The sequence below is a fragment of the Neodiprion lecontei genome, chromosome 2 (assembly GCF_021901455.1).
Source record: "Neodiprion lecontei isolate iyNeoLeco1 chromosome 2, iyNeoLeco1.1, whole genome shotgun sequence".
In the NCBI taxonomy this organism is placed as follows: Eukaryota; Metazoa; Arthropoda; class Insecta; order Hymenoptera; family Diprionidae; genus Neodiprion; species Neodiprion lecontei.
In genome coordinates, this window is record NC_060261.1 from 14,348,961 (window position 1) to 14,366,609 (window position 17,649).

Consider the following 17,649-nt stretch of genomic DNA (forward strand, 5'->3'; position numbering starts at 1 on the left):
CTTCACTATTACCTAGTAATTAATTTACTGTCCGACTACTAACTTACAAACAACAGCCAGCAATTTTCAGTAAGAAAAAAACGAAAGGAGGTTTGATATCAAGTAATGTACGTATAAGAACGAGTTTATTTCTTCAAGAAACTTAAAATTCCAGTCTTATTTTCGAAATTCCCTGACTTTTCCCTGACTTTTCCCGGTTGTAAGAAATTCCCTAAGTTTTCCAGGTTTGCCCATGTTATTGGAATAATGCTAGATATCGACCAAACCAATGCGGACTTTAATATTTGGATTCATTCAAGAACTATTATTTTATTAGGATTTTATAGGAAATAATCTTTTTATCTCAATATCAAATTCAAGTTTACGAAGATAGAATTACACCGACTGTAGCATGCGAATGCTATGTATGTGTACAATATATAACAAGAGGAAACTGTGATACTTAGCACATTGAGTTCCAACTGCGCATGCGCGAGCTTTGTCATGTTTTTACACACGCTGGCCAACTCAATTAGCTCCAACTGTCAAATGCGGCTGATCGAGAGTACGTAGATATTGAGCATTTTTTTAAAAACTTTAATTGTCAACTGAATGATGACTGCTACGAATTATTGTAACACAATTACAATTCGCCACTTGATAAGGGAAAGTTTGGCAACTCATGCACCGTTTCAAGTATGTTGGCTCCCCTGTTTTAGAGACGGAAATATTGCCGCGGTACAATCTCGTCGACCAATAGAGTTCAATCATTTTGCGCATGCGCAATCAGTTACTTGGCTTGACAAGTTTCACAGTTTCCTCTCGATATGTATAATCACTATATCCGTGCATTAGAGTAAAAATTGGCAATTCGATTTTGCAATTTTATATTCAACACATGAATCTGTAAATATTCCAAAATACACATGTATGCATGAAAATTTTTCACACGACGTAGCTCTGCTATAAGCGATAAAAATTCTGAACGGAATGCTGCATGGTGAAAAAAAAAACGTATAATACCGTAGGCGTAATATTATAATGACAAATAGAAGAACTTGAATTCGTGTTCCGCGTGAACCAGGTGCAAGCAAAGTGGGCGCGCAGTGGGTGAGGACAACTTTCACTCGCCCACTCGGCCCTTGCAATCCAACTGCTCAACAACTAACAATGTCTAACCTCACGCGATTGGTTATGTTTGTAAAGAATTCATAGGAGAGTTTTGTCGTGCAATCCTCTTACACTTCCGCTATAGAAATAAATAAGTTATAAAACAAACAGGAACCTCTCATCACATACATATAAGGCTGCAATCTTATAATCTAATAAAAGCGTGCCATCGTATATAGGACCATGATCACAAGTGTATTATTTGTTACGAGACTGTGAAAATGCCGATATATCGAACGAATTCCAGTAATAGTTGAGTAGAGCGTTAATCTCGAAAACGTCCGCGAGTGAACGACAGAAAACTCAATGCACTTTATTGCAATCACACGAATGTTCTGCCGATAATTTATTATCATCTCCAACTATACGGTAGAGAACAATTTGCTGCAGTCAGTAAATTGACTTGAAGACGATAAGACATCAAATGCACCGAGCATTGAGCAAAACTTATTCCACCCAGGTCAGACTCATCCGGTTATTTTTGGTGTTAGCTGTCTGTCACGGACAAAATCTTCCCAGCCTTAGGCGCATATTGTGTCTAACCCTCGGCATTCGGAGTCATAATACAGTATGCTGTTTTTCACGCTATACGTATAGTAATGTATCGTCGCATATGTATATCCGTATAGTGAAATTTTGTCAAAAACCATGTATTAATTTCTTTTTGATTGTTTCGGGCGTCCCGAAAAATGAACAATAAAACGAGTCGTAACAGTGATGAATAATTCATAACTTTTAAACCAATGAAGATACCCCACTTTTTGCAAGATCTTAAAATGATTGTAGCATTTTCTGTAATCTTTTCAGGTCTTCTAATGTGGTTAAAACTTTGAAGCTTAACGGCTTGTAACTTTGGAACGGTGACTGATATCGTGCAAAAAATACGTGTGATTGTACTTCGAAGTACTAGTACTATATATTGAAGAAGTTGTAATAAAATCAGAAATATTGACTGTCCGAAAATAGGTTAAATTGAATGAAATTCTATCTACATCAGGGTGGCCACTCAATTCCGGTCACGGAATTCTCTGACATTTCCCGGTTTTCCCTGACTAAAATCATTATTTTTCCCTAACATTTTGAAGCACAATTTGTGCAGAAATCACTAAAAACTATAGTAACCTAGGTAAAGTATGGCCAAATATATTAAAGTTATAAAAGTTTTTAAAAGTTGTTCATTCCGTTCATTATGATTTTTGAAAGTTGACAAAAAATGAAAATTTCCATTTGCTTGGTCTTGTTAAGTATATATTTAAGAAGGGGCTCCAAGAAGCGAAATATTTTTAGAGCTATTATTTGAACATTTATGCTGTTTGCAATGAAAATCGAGGTTCGAAGAATTATGACTAATTAACGAATGTGTAACTTTTTGAAAAATAAACTTAAAAATTTTTTTCCAACGGGACATTTTTCTTTCAAGCGTTAAGAATACGCCACAATTTATCCAAATTTTTAAATTGATATTTAATACAGCAAAACAATTATTTTATGCGGTGTACTGTCTAGACGCGGCGCGTCTATGCCGTAACAGTTGCGCACAGCCCTGTGTTCAGCGTTAAATTAAAATTACTAATACTGAAGTTAGAATTCCGGGTGCTTGTACTTTTTTATTGGAAATTTCTTCCTCTTTAAGAATCTTTTTAAAATTTTCGCTAGCGCTTTTACTTTTTGAGTTATTGCCAAAAACCTGAGGCTTCGTTTTTTCTAGACTATTAGGCGTCGGTGAACTTGCGTCTCCACACGCAGTGACGGCCATAGATAAATCGAACCGATGTCTGCTCGTACTACTGAATTCCTGTGACAATCAACAACTAAGCTTATAATCGTCAATAAGAAGAGAAGAAAAATTGTGACGATGCGTTGATAGCATCTCAATTTTGTGGACAAAGCTTTTGAAATCCGTGAGTTCTATAAAAAGTCCCTGACCAACCAAAAAATTCCCTGACATTTCCCTGACTATTCCCTGACATACAAAATTCCCTGACATTTCCCGATTTTCCAGACGGGTGGCCACCCTGTACATGAATATCGTCTGATAGGAATAAGCGAGATTCGTTTGCGTCAGGCACCGATGAAAGACTAGCACATTTAATCTTTAATGAACTTCCGTGAAACGTGTTGGCGAAGAATAATCGAAGCGATTGTATACGAAGAAGGAGAACGACTCAAGGTCGTCTGATACGAGTCCAAGTTATTTTAACGTACGTAAGTATACGATATACCGAATCGCGTAGGTAAATCATTTCAACCGCACGTAACACGTTTTACGGTCGTTCATATCGTATGCACGCATTATACCCACAAGTAAAACAGGACGTAACATTACTCCGTAACGTAACGACACTTTATCGGGACTTTGCAGTAGATAGATATACACTGTTTTTTCTTATTGCATTTCGCATCCTTTTCTCATTCATTTACTGCTGCTTTACTCGTGTGTTCGAAAATAAACACTGCGACGCATCGTGTAGCGTTTACAATTTTATCACTGCACAATTTTCCTTATCTTTCATTTGTTATTCAATAACTTTAAGAATAGAAAATTGGAAAAAGAAAAACTTTGATGCATACATGTTCTATATGACAGCTATTATACATACATATATAGTGTATTATAGGTTGAATGTCGGATTAACTTAAGATTTATAAAAAATTTATATTACCCATCGAAAAGAGTATTCATAATTTGCATTCGAAATTTTCATTTCAATTTGTTTCCGGACGATTTATTTAATTTTCAACCAGTACTGCCGTTATTTCAAACCGTTTCTATACAAAATATTGAAGTTAGTAACGTTAACGCAAGGACATGTCGAACAAAAAAATCACTATCTTACAAACTTTAGGTAAAACAAGTTGAGTTTTATAAAAAAAAAAAGGACTATATTTTCTACTTCATTACGGTTCACCGAAAATCAAAATTATAACTGTATAGTTACGATAACTCACCTAACTTCAACCTCCTTTTCATACTAGATTCTCCCAAGTAAGCTGCACAGTGTCGCGATAATTCTGACAACTCTCGGTGAGGTTACATAAAAACACACTGATACAGAATAATTCCTTAAATTTCAGTTTCCCCGCGCGTTATCAGCAATACTGTCGTTAATGAGTGTAAATAATAAATATAGAACGTGGACGACGGCGTGAAATTGAAGAAAGTAAAACGGAACGAGAGGAGAAGAAACCTGACAACGAAAGTAAATAAAAGTTTGATATTATAATAGAATAACATCATCGAGCGGAGGTTTTTGTATACCTCGTGCACCGCTCCACCTTTAACGCGTGTTTGCACCGAGGCGCACGGATGTAGGTATAAGGTGTATAAGGTCACTCACACTAGATACCGCATTTCTGTACGGATCCCTTGTATAGGCAGCGGCGGCCGCTGCCCCCGACTGGGGTAGGGGTGGGGGTGGGGGTGTCTGGTTGACGGGCGTCGAGGACGGTGGAGGGTAAGGGTTGACGTAGCGGAGATTCCCCGGCACGGCGACGTAGCCACCGCCAGGGTTGCCTCCACCGCCTCCGCTTCCTGGGGGACCCGCCGCACCCCCGGGACCAACGTAGGAACCCCCGGCCCTGGGGGACACCGGACTGCTGCTCTTGATGCTGATGTACTCCTGCGTCGGCCTGAATCAGACAAAAGTAAGAAAATTAACATTGGTTGTGTTTCTTTTTTTTTTTTTTTTATTTACATCATCCTTTACACACTTCTGTACAGTTTGCGAGGATCCTCGTTACCTACTTTCAATAACTTGTTTCTCCCTTTTAAGGAAGAACGGTACCCACAGTTTGAATGGAAAGTTAGGAAAAGAGGAAAAACCGTTATAAAAATGTACAGCAATGTCATTTGCGCCAATGATGGTGAAACGATAGTTTATACACATATTAAACACGGTGTTTTGAATCTTCTTCCCGTATCAAGAGGACTTTTTTTTTGTTATATGTAATTAGATTAGGTCACGTGAGACTTTGTAAACTTTCGGTTCGTCACGTAATAATCTCAACTACTTATTCGTCCTAACTGTACATCTTTAAAATAACAATAGCACACGCCGTGTATATCGATGTAAAATTTTAGTTTTTTATCTTTACTTATAATTATGTATTACAGGGTTGATACACGCTTTTTGGAATCTCAAATTCCCTGACTAAGCAAGATGTTGAAACTCGAAAATAGCAGTGTTCCGATGATTTACCCCTTAATAATGATACACGTTCTTTAAAAATTACAGTACTTTTAATATCATCCAATAATTAACGTCTTCAATTTTTTTACTAATGGCAGGCAGTAATTTTCGTAATAAAACAAAAGGACGTTTTGGTAATTGGTAATAATTACGTTTTTTTCCTATCAACGTAACACTTACGGCACTATTTATGCCGAGCTTAAATACTTGCAAACTTCCGCTGAGAATAAATTCCAATCATATTTATGAAATTCCCTGATTATTCCCCGACCATCCCCGCTCTGCCAGATTTTTTCAATAAAAAACAGTCAAGTATTCAAAGTGTGGGGAATTCCAATGGTATTTTGGTTCCTTACGACAGCTTTGCTACCCACTAGATAGCCTTATCGTCTTGTAAGCATCGCGTGTACGAAAAATCTTTCATAATTAATAACTCATATCTAAAGCAACGCGTTTTTACGGTATACGTACATCAATCTTTTCGTACGAACGGTTGTAATAGTGAAAAGGATCATCACGAATAATTATCTACCTCAAACCAACAGCAATTAGTTACATGCGCGTTCCAGAAAAGCTGGACAATATATTCGCACAGCCTAGACGGAAATCTGTGCCCCTATTATACACATAAATAACACTTTACATGTTCTAAGAGTGAGCTGTTAAAGTTGAGCAGTGACCCGGCATTACAATCGATCGAACGTGAATTCGAAACTTCAAATGATTTTACATTATTTTACATGACTCCGAATGATTTTGCATGACTCTAATTGACCTGAGGCGGTTCAAGAAGTAGGTAACAAGTCGTTAGTATTCACTTTGAGTGACATCAAGTAATGTGAAATCTTTTGAAGTCAGTTAAACACGCCCCAATCAGCGGAGTGGTGACCCCTTGGATATAATTCTATCCGAGGACATAATTATGCGAAATATAATGTGTGTAACATTCAAGATTAAATTCCTCCATTAACGTCAGTCGAATCTCATTACACCGCCTTTCATGGATTAATTAGGTTTTATAAATGAGACCAACTATCTGTCGTAATACGTTATGAGTCAATGTTTACGTGCAGTATGATTTTCAACTATTTTACTCGCTCGCTTTAAGTTTACGGATTTGTGGCACTTTGCTACAGACGTGTTACGGTTTCGTGACAAGCATAACTCTCACTAATATAACTGGACATTTTCTCTCCTATACGTATACATGGGGTACATGAGGGCCGTGAGCGAAGGTTCGTTCAGAGGTTGCAGGTAAATGGCGGCTGCGTCAGACCATGACAAACTGATATTCGTCTAGCCACTATAGTATTTTAGCTAACTGACGGTTAATGACTGAAATTCGAAATCAACGATATGCGATAGGATTTTCTATTCAACCCACTTGTCAGATCGTCATCAGGAGATTCTCTACCTATCCAGGGAGAAAAAAAAGTACAAATAACGTTAAAATAAGAAGAAGAACCAGCAATTTATCGGGCTACTTCATCTATGAGAAAGCTAAATGGCGAGTGCTGACGTAATTCCAGCTACTGATCATTGCTATTCTTACTACATCTTGTGGTGAACTGCGAATTGTCTTGCAGAGGTTGTATTACCACCAATCGTTGATTTTCCAGGCAAACCGAATGGTAGAACTTACAAAATTTTAGTTGTAATTTTACAACGGACTGATGTAACAGCAATATCAAAAGAAAAACCATTGCTGTATTCACAAAATTTCTTAGTAAATCAGACAATTGAACTTGCTGTAGCTACACGATACAAATACATCAGTACTTATCACTAAAATCACGACAGTGTGACTGAAAATAGTCTAGTAGTTGTTCGTACGACAACATTCTACAATATTACGGATATTGTAACTTCAGCAACATATTTTCTATCCGTGCACGTTGAAGAAGATTCCATCGACAGAGAGCAAGCTTGCCGAAAACACGAACAGCAAAGCTACTACCCCTGGTCTGGTGGCATGGCTTGGCCCTGATCCACCAGAGCCTGCAGGACCTACAGGTGAAACGAAGGGAAAGTACAAATCGAATAGAATAATATCCGTCAGCGCATCAGAGCGTCGCACATCTTTCGGGTCGAGTGGCCATCTGGTGTCTACTGCCGCCTGTCGCACCGAGAGACTCACAATCAGTCTACGTCTATAATATACAAGTTCAGGCCAAGATACCCGCGTTTTCGTCGACGTTAGTCCGCTGCCCCCACCACCGGCAAGGCGGTTGCGTTGACCCCTCGATTTCCCCTCCGTCGCGTCTATGTTCAACATTCGGCAAGCGAAGCTGCTGCCGTTGCTGCTATCGCTGTGCTGCTGCACCTGCGCCAGATATCCGCCGCGACCGACGCAGCCTAGTCTTGATCAAACCGAGTTGCGCACGCGCAGAAGCGACGCCGCCATTTTGGATGCAGCATCGAACCAATCGCTACTCCGGTCAGCGCGAGATATGTTTTCTCCGGAGGTCTCCCTCCCATTGGCGGACGAGATCTGAAGTCTGAAAGAGGGGAGACCCACGTCTGGGTTCCGCGGTTTTCCGCCCCTCCTCGACTCAGGCGTTTATATTCCACATCACCGCGACTCGGGAAGGGTTTTCTCTTTTCGTATTTGGATTTAATTCTGAACGGTAGAAACGACGGTGGTCGCGTTTTGGTGTACCGGGTGTTTCCCGGGGTTTTGATAGGTATATGCTCGCGTGTACACGTTATACGTACATGTACCGCACGGCAGCGCCCGCCTGAAATCCCTTGCCGGGTTCGTCCCGACTTTTTTCATGTCTATATCCTCTTCTTTTATACGTACTATTTTCTTTCCCCTACATTCCCTGTCTCCCCCTCCCCGGACTACTCGATCCTTCATTTTCCGCGTCGTCATCCCCCCTACATCCCCTTCAACAGGGTTTGCCTGCGCGGGTATAACATGGAGGTGGCTCGCCTATAACGCCTTGGTACTTCTGCTTTAAGACTTTCTTCCGTAGCATATTCCGCTAGGCACGTTTTGAGTTATTATACCGTTTTCCAGAATTCAACGAGAAAGAGTATACGGAGAGATCAGGAGAAAGATATCTCTTTCCGTATACGAATTTTCGTGATCCCAGATTATATGATAATATATTTTCTTTGCATTCGGAAACTTCTCTATATGCGCATGCCTGAATGATTAACTTTACGAAAGGACATGAAAACGGGCAGAGATTCTCTGAAAATTGCAGTACTCTTGCTGTATTATAACATATTGGTTATTTTATGGCTGTATAGTTACGTGAGTTACGTTATGTCCACGGGGAGCTCATAACCCTCGTCTTAAAGCTTAAACTGCACCGTTTCCACTTCTATGTTCTATATATAATATAGTGTCTAGACGATCTTAATTTTACCGTTATAGACGAGCTGCATTTCTGCTATTATATCCATACATACCGAGAATCTTGATATACGACAAACTTCCTAATTGCGAACACGAACCATTACTCCATATCCGGCAGGCCCAGTTTTTTGACGCGAATAAATATAGGAGCCTATAAAAAAGTTGGGAGCGGAAAATTCTGTATAAACATCTGCAGCCCGCGGGGCAGGGTTGAAATATCGTGTTTTTTTCATCGAAATTGAGTGACTTTGAAGTCGACAGATTAAAGAAGAAATTTAGGTGTATATTATATTAGCTTTCGAGTATAAAAAACTTGATAGTTGTTTGTTGCTATACAACTCCGGGGATAAAATGAAAATTAGGTATACGTCTTACTACTCTTTTTGAACATACTTACTCGTGCTATGGTTTCTTGTGAATGTTGCGATAATTTGACGCTGGATCAACAATAAACTAATAATAAGACCTTATTTCACCGTAAAAATGTACCCGCAACAAATTTTACGTAGGAATTACCTGCAGAAAAAGTCCTACTGACAATCATAATCAGACAAAACAGTTACTTGTACCACATTTTCTTGTTATTCCAAAAATAAGTCAAACGTTATTATACCAATATCCGTATTCTACTTACATCTATAAAATGTTCTAGTATCTATAAAACATTCAGTATAAATGGTGTTAGTTTTCCAACTTGAAAAAAATGGTTGTGAGTAAGTTTGAGCTGAAGTGGATGTATTTTCGATATCAACAGCTGACAATCCAGTAATGATGAAAAATTTAATTCTATTCGCATCTCGGCAACGTTTAATGTTCATATTCCCGACAATGCAGCAATGCATTCGAATGCGTATGATAATATCCACGTATAGATATAAACGAAGGGGGCCTAGCTGTCGTGATTTTTGATAATTTTCTGCTCCAACGATCGCCGCAGTCATTTGCCACCCGACGGACGGGCGGACGCGAGACACTCCCATCAAGAACGTGATTATCGAAAATAACAACGGCCTCTACAACCGTCTGCCGGAAACACCCTTTTTCCCCCTCACAGTACGGCAGGTTCCCTCGGGGCGGATAATTCCACCTGAAATGCTGCTGACCGCCTTAAAATACTTCTCCATCTATTATATATATATATATAGACACCTATGGCATAAGATTTATAAAGAGATTTCCCAGGTTTTTCTCATAGATAGGCGTCCCTACATTACTTCGTTTATACGTTTCAGCACTTTTTAAAAATTCTAACTAAGGTGAAACTTTAAATATTGGAGGTTGGTTGGCCCCAAATCGATACTACGTATACATTGAGCACTCATAACATAACATATATTCACAAGTTGCGAGAATCTTTTTAAAAATATAAAAATAAAAGACAGTGCGGCTAAAAAAATAGTTTAGATTACGATTCTTCATTTAAAATCGCTTCTAAATGTTTAAAAATCTAATAGACAAGTTCGATTTGACTTTACGATGGTTCGTTTTGTTCAGAAGACAAATTGTTTTTTTTTTTTTTCAGTAGTCAATTTAGGATTGCCATCTGCTGCTTGTAAGAAATAGTATCGTAGCAATATTGAAAAATTAAATATTGAACAACCCCAATTTATTGATAAAAAAAAAGTAGTGTTTTCGTGAATGTGTAGAATATAGTCTTCTTAATTAAACGACCCATTGTAGACTGACATCGAACTTTGAAGCGATTTGAAACAAAACATTGTAATTCCAGTATTTTTTGTGCTTGCATTTTTAGTGGAGTTTCTCTGAGCATATGACAAATACAATAAATTAATAAATACACAGTGCAAGACTCTGTTACGATAAAATTAATAAAACATGACAATTTTCGACCAATTGTCAACGTCCTATGAGACGCGACTGCTCGCAACATGGATAAAATAATCAAAGGATCGGCTGCCCTACAATGCACCGCACATGTTAGAATCGATCGAGCAGTACAACCAACCAAATATATCCCTTCGGTTTCTTATAATATACCTAGTCTATTGTATATACTGTGGAGAATAAAAAATTTATTCAACAACTGATTCATTATCTCGTAACCTTACTCCTATAACGTGCATATTTGGTGTGAGAGTGAATTTCATGCTCACCAAGTTTCCTACCGAAACGTTAAGAATTTGAAGCGTATTAATAATATACGCATATAACCACAACATACAACCACTAATGTGAAGAAATGATCTGCAATTGATACGTAATTTTTCTGTACGCATAGATTTGACTTTTAATTACTTTAGATTTCCTTCTCTGTTATGGCAATAACTGTACATTTTAATCCTGTCAATTTGATTGTACAGCCAATGCATCCACATTACGGCACATTAAAAGATTGCACCGAAATGCAATATTCTTTTTTGCGCCAACATTCGCCAATGAGCTTACTTGCCAAATATTTCCTGCTAAGCAATTATTTCCCCTAAAAAACCTACTCGCTACGTGTATTAAAATCCTCTACGAAGTCAATATAAATACTCTAGTTACATAAGGTATACTACACGTTACTTCCGAGAAATGTTTAGTGCATGAAAAATCAATATCCAAAAAATATTTTCCTAATTTGAAACAGTCAAATACGTATAATAAGGTACATTACAATGACTTGTACACCAAGTTAGACTGCGAAAATATACATTATACTAACCATCGAATAAATTTATCACCGTTCCTAGCGGGCCTAAAGGATAATGAGGTGAACCAGGGCATGCGATTCGACGATCGTTGCATGGCTAAGTCATAGGTACATACAAGATAAGGAAAATCGTCTGCACGATCGAGTACAAGATGTGCCGTACGCAGAGGTATACAATATTATACCTGCAGCATTGCAACTGATCGTCGTTCGTCGCAGATATACGTACCTATTCGCACGCATAATACAGGTTAACTTAACACGTGGGTTCGACCTGCGCCGTGCCTCCCGACGGCCGATGGGGTAGCTGATGACGTAACGGTCACTGACCGACGCCCCTCTTTACGTCGCCTACTGCAATCCCGCCCACCACCCCCAGCATCGGCCGAGCGTAGCCTTTCGGTGCCTTTCCCATGTATGTACATACGTTAGTGTGTACACTGCTTTGTGGTATGTATGTACATACATGATAGGCAAGATACAAGAATCTTATACGTATGTATGTACCTACAACGCGTCGTCTATAACGTTACACGTGCGTACACACAACGTACGTGCACAATAATACACCAAGCTACGTGTGCATAGTAAAAACCGTGCAACATATGTGCGAAAAAAAACACTGTTTGTAGAGCGACGGATACGACTTTTGTATTGCTGTATGCACATTGAGGTATATGTTGCACGCACAACGGATTATTGTTGTTTTGACGCCCGACTTGGTCATTCGATCAGATATGTTATACGTAGGATGCGTAGTATTAGAATTACTGCAGCGGTGCTGTGTACTATAATTTATACCGCGAGTTCTTCTTGAAAGGACTGGCTCGTAGCGCGCCTGATTCAACTTTCTTAATTTTGATTGGCTGACGTGCGTGCTCGCAACCTGAAGCAAACCTTCACCGGTAAAATCAAATTCCCTAGAATCGACTGGTCGACAAGTGACAGTCAGCCATGATCTCTCGCATATTAAGGGTGCGTTCCTAAATTAGAACCCAGTACTGTCAACAATCTTTCATCTCTTTTGCGCTGCTCAGTTCGTGAGTAGCTCTCCTTGTGTCCTAGGAAGTTTTTAGCGCTACAAGCTAGTTTCAGAACGCACCCTAAGAATCTACACAGTTGGCTACACTTATAAGCTAAACGAATTGCAACTGTCGAGCAGGTCCTTTGAAGAAGAACGGTAACGGGTTATTTTCGTCACGATGTCCGCTTGTTGCATCACGGATAGAAAAAAGATTTTGCTAATGAGTTGCAACATCGTTGTCATTGAATTTTTTCCGTAAGACCGACTACGAAAGGTTTAAAGTCGCGCTATCACGATGTCGATGATATTGATGAATATATTCCAAAAACTCTTACAATTAGGGTACAACAATTTTATATTTATAACCAGTATTCTTTAATTGTATATCATTTAATGTAAAAAATGCCGTGGAAACATAAATAGCGGTTTTTTTCTTGTTATTATTGCACTAGTCCATTGTGAAATTACAACTGAAACGTGGTTGGTTCTACCATTCTATTTGCCTGGCACATCAACAATTGGTGGTAAGACAACTTCTGCAAGACACTTCGTATTTTACCACAAATTGAAATAGCAATAGCAATGATCACTAGTTGGAATTACATCAGCATTCACCACTTTAGCTTTCTCATAGATGAAGTATCCCGATGAATTGATGATGTCAGATCAAAATCTTGTTGAACTATGACGCATCTGCACGTGATTTTAGTATTGGAGCAGCATGGTGATTACCTCAGGCTTTCTATTTGACTGATCTAGCTGATAACTAAATTATTTTACACTATAATTATTTTTTGGTTATGACACAGCTGATATATTGCTGTACAGAGAGCAAAACCCTTTTAAAAGTATTACATACCTACGATGATATAAAGTAATGCTTTCAACATGAATTCCAAAAAACTTATGCTCATTTATATTCTGGACTGACAAGAAAAATACCATCAATGTATAAAACTCTTTTCAACTTCACCATTATACAGTTTTTTCCTCAATTCTTCAACCGAACCGTTTGAAGAATACTTGGTATTGAAAATAAAAAAAAGTTGCATCAGAATTTCCTGCATCTGGTGTAAGAATAATTTTTCTGCCACATGCACAAGGTGACGCTTGACACGAAAACCAAGTTTCACGATTCGGTGTACGAGGAAATCAGTATCAAGGACAAAACTTTCGATTTGAGTCAACACGCTATGTTAACTTCCAGGTACAGAATACATACCCTACTAATTAACAACAGGCCGTCTAATTGCGCCGTTCCATCGTATGTAGGATAGTTCTTCCAAAATATTACATTTCTCAACAGTTATCGAGCTTCGTTGTCATCATCATCTCGATCGGAACTGTATGTATGATAATTAGGCTCTAGCTCTTATCGCGACAAATCCGTTTTATCACCAACCATGTTAACTCAGATTAACATACCTCGTATACACATATCATACATCAAAGCGATACACATATAGGAGAATTAGATATATACCGCGAGGTAAAAATAAAGTTCTCGTAGCGTAGGTCAGTGTGGTATATATGTATATGTATATGCCTCGCTGTTGCGGAAAACTCTATTGAGAGACCGTGGGCAATTAATTATTATCAGCACTCTACACACATATAAAATGTACATAGGTATAATGCATACTTTTTCCTTAAAAACATACATGTTGCGTGAATTCAATTCACAAATAATGTCGTCTTTAATTGATTGAGTAGATAAATATTTGTTTTTCGCAACGAACAGTCAAGTCATCCCACATGTTATGACAGTAATGACGTGAAATCGTAAAACTGATTGTGAGGCGGTATTTCCAATATTAACATTCTCCTTTCCTTTTTACGCCACAATTTCCTCGAAACTACAATATAATTACCTGACGGATTTTAAAACACGAGAGGTATAATCGATTCCAGATTCTTTAGAGTTACGATATACTTTAGATATCTTTACGACATTATATGGACGGAAAGGATAATGTGGGAAAGTATATTATAATTATTGCATACAACGAGAAGTCACCCACCGCATGTCGCTTAGCGCTATCGCAACAAAAGAAGTTGACAATTGCAACCCAGCCTAACTCTACGTAAATTCCGGCGGATATTCAGAACTTGGAAAACAATTCCAGAAGTTACCCAGCGTCAATGCTGAAAATCGAGTTTACATGACGTGAGCAGGTTTTACGCATTTTTCCATGCGTGTTTTCCGTACACAAAGTACCAGTTTCTATGACAGTCAAATGAGTCTGCGAATGCGCATGTGCGGAGTACAGAAAGGACCACTTTTAACTCCTAGAACTGCGCGCATGCGCTGTAGCAAATAAATCTGACATTACGCGACCCTAACGTCAATTTCGGGCTTCGTAAAAAACCGTGTAACATACTTTTGTTGTACAAAGAATCGTATGCATCAAATCCCGATAAAGAATTATTCCCTCCCAATCTTTGTTTTTCTTTATTTTCCTGTTGTATTAAAATTAGTTATTTTAATTGATTCCCTCGTATTTCGCATATTAGGTACAATAAATACGCGCTAATAAAATTCACCCGACTCCACGCTTAAAATTTTGTATTTTTCGATTCCGAAGTATTAACTCTACAAATTTCATGAAAATTGTTTATATAGTGAACAGTGATTTCGCTATGATCCGGTAGGAGTCATGGCCAGGTCGAGATCTTCTAGAATGCCCCATATATATATATACATATATATACGCGTACTATGGCCGATGGTGAGGTGACTCGAGCGCGCGGTATAAAAATAACAATTTACTCTAGCGTATACAAAACAATACGATAGCCCTCTCGCGGAATAAATAAATATATATGTACACACACACACATTGTAATCTTGAGGACTCGTTGGTAAAAGTATTACATATCTTCAATACATACACAAACACATACCTATGTATATTATATGTATTAACCGCGGTCATGACTATACAGAAGACTCCACTCTTCTCTCTGTAGGTTCAAGGAGAAATGAACGTAATTCTTAACGTCGCTTACATGGACGACACACACGCACTGTATATGAATGAATATTGGACTCGGCAATATGCGAAGAATATCTACGGACAGTGTAATAATATCTACTGACGCAAATATAATTGAACGTTCGGCGTCTCTTGATATATGTATATTGTATACTCGTGCATGCACCGCGAGTAAACGTTCAAAACTTACGCCTCACAGTCCTCTATGTACCCTGCGTATTCCATGACGTATACTCGATGCATACGCTGCACCAAGTCTCGTATGTATGATTACAACTAGCTGTACGCGTTTGTGTATGTGTGTACGCTGCAGTTGGTAGGTAGGTATTAGGTATACGTATATATACGTCGCTGTTGAAATTAGTGTTCAAACCTCTGGGCCGAAAAAACCGTCGCGTCCTTGAAAGTCCCTCCAATCCCCTCCGCGTGACCGTCCAGTCATCGCGCCCCCTTATCCCTCCCCCTCTCCCCCAGCCATGCCTTCAACCTTTTTTCTCTCATTTTCTCTATCCTTTTTTCGTTTGCGTTCCCTGTCTTCGAATCGGTGTCGTACTTTGAAATTTTAATGAACAACTCCGGCACACGGGGCTACCAAGTTGTATAATATACATGCAATATAAATGCGTGTGTGTGTGTGTGTAATAAACATTACACTGTTTCAGATTCAGGGCAATACCCTTTCTCGTATTTTTTGTTGGGCAAGGTTTAGAAATGAGTTTTGGACACCATCGCCCCGGTGTATCAAGTATTGGATTTTAGATTCAGTTTGTTTGCAAAAATTCCCAAAATGTAATCGTGAATATCCTCTTATATTATACCGAGAGTTCTTCTCGAAAGGATCTGCTCGTAGCGCGTGTAACCCAACTTAATTTTGATTGGCTAACATCCGGGCTCGCAGCCTGAAGCAATCCTTCGCTGACAAGTACAAATTCCCTAGAATCGATTGGTTAACAACCCATTAAGAACGACCAGTTCACGGCGTCGCCGCGATCAGCTACATATTGGTAATTCTGCCCACCATGCTGGTAACATTTTTACGAAGTTGGCTACGCTTATAATTTAGACGATTTGCAATTGTCGAGCATGATCTTTCGAAAAGAACTCTCGATAGGTATATGAATCCAAATAGTGCAGATGCTTAAATTATTTTCTAAAATTATACCAACATTTTTTACGTTGGAGCAACCAAAACACGATATTTAAAAAATATCAGAGCTTTTAATAACTCTGGTGCAAAATGACGGACTGAAGTCGAATTTTCAAGACCTACGAGACCAAATATGTTATTATTTATATTAAAATTGAACCAGTCCAACAGTCAAATTGTACTATACTATGATTTTGTAAAATTTCGCTAAAAAACTGGAATGATTGTACATTTTTATACGATATTACAAATAGTAAAGTCACACGATACAACTTGAGCACTTTGTCGACTTGTGTTAAAAAAAAACTAACGTTTGGACCTAATTGTACCAGCAAAAAGAAACCCCACACATTGCTATAATCTGAAATAATATAAATTAGACAGATGATTGCCTAATTGTACGGTAAACCGGACGTTTAATTGCTATAGTTCGTTACTTCTATACATGAGTGATCTGTAAACGACAAGCGCGAGTCGTATTATAGATATAAAGTACCAAGAGAAGTTGAGAAATCAGTGATGGTTGAAACTTGGAAATATTCAGGCAGATGTACAACGTTGAGGATGCGCAGGTGTCTGCAAACTCACTGTTGTATTAATATACTACCTATATTCCTGCAAATTATCATTCAATGGCTCTCGAGACAACGTGCGAGCGGGGGGGACAAAGAAGCACGTCGCGGGAATTTCATTTGACTCACAAGTTCGATTGGTTGTTGTCGTGAATACGAATAGAGTCTGCACTGTCACCCGTTGACAAGCAATAAAGTTAAAAACTCACGAGTAAGGAACTAATGTACCTACGGCGAACGAGAGATATGTAATAAATTATGACAAATTATGAAATTGGGCAAAGATTCCGCGCTTCAAATCACCGAATATCGTGTTGTCGGATATATCGTTCCGCAAAAACTTGGACATAAACTGAAAAAGTAATAGATAATCACAAGAAGTGTAGTTCAAGGTTCCGTGCGTCCCGAAAAAGCTGCCAGTGCAGGAGAAGTGTGCTCGTTATCTTCTTAACCGTCAGCCCCTGCTGCATGTGACGATTCTTTCAATTCTGCTTAGGTATATAGATCTCTACATTATTCTTTGGTAGTGCTTTCGCGAAGCTCTGCAGACG

The 17,649-nt window shown here is 38.6% G+C and overlaps 1 protein-coding gene across 6 annotated transcripts in view; it reads right to left on the minus strand.

The window, feature by feature from the left end:
* LOC107227835 overlaps positions 1-17,649 on the minus strand; it is an 80,743-nt gene that overhangs the window by 39,266 nt on the left and 23,828 nt on the right. For all 6 annotated transcript variants that reach the window (XM_046732254.1, XM_046732253.1, XM_046732252.1 and 3 more), the window contains one exon: positions 4,488-4,779. In XM_046732254.1, the coding sequence (XP_046588210.1) occupies positions 4,488-4,779 (292 nt within the window). The remainder of the gene's footprint in view (positions 1-4,487; positions 4,780-17,649) is intronic.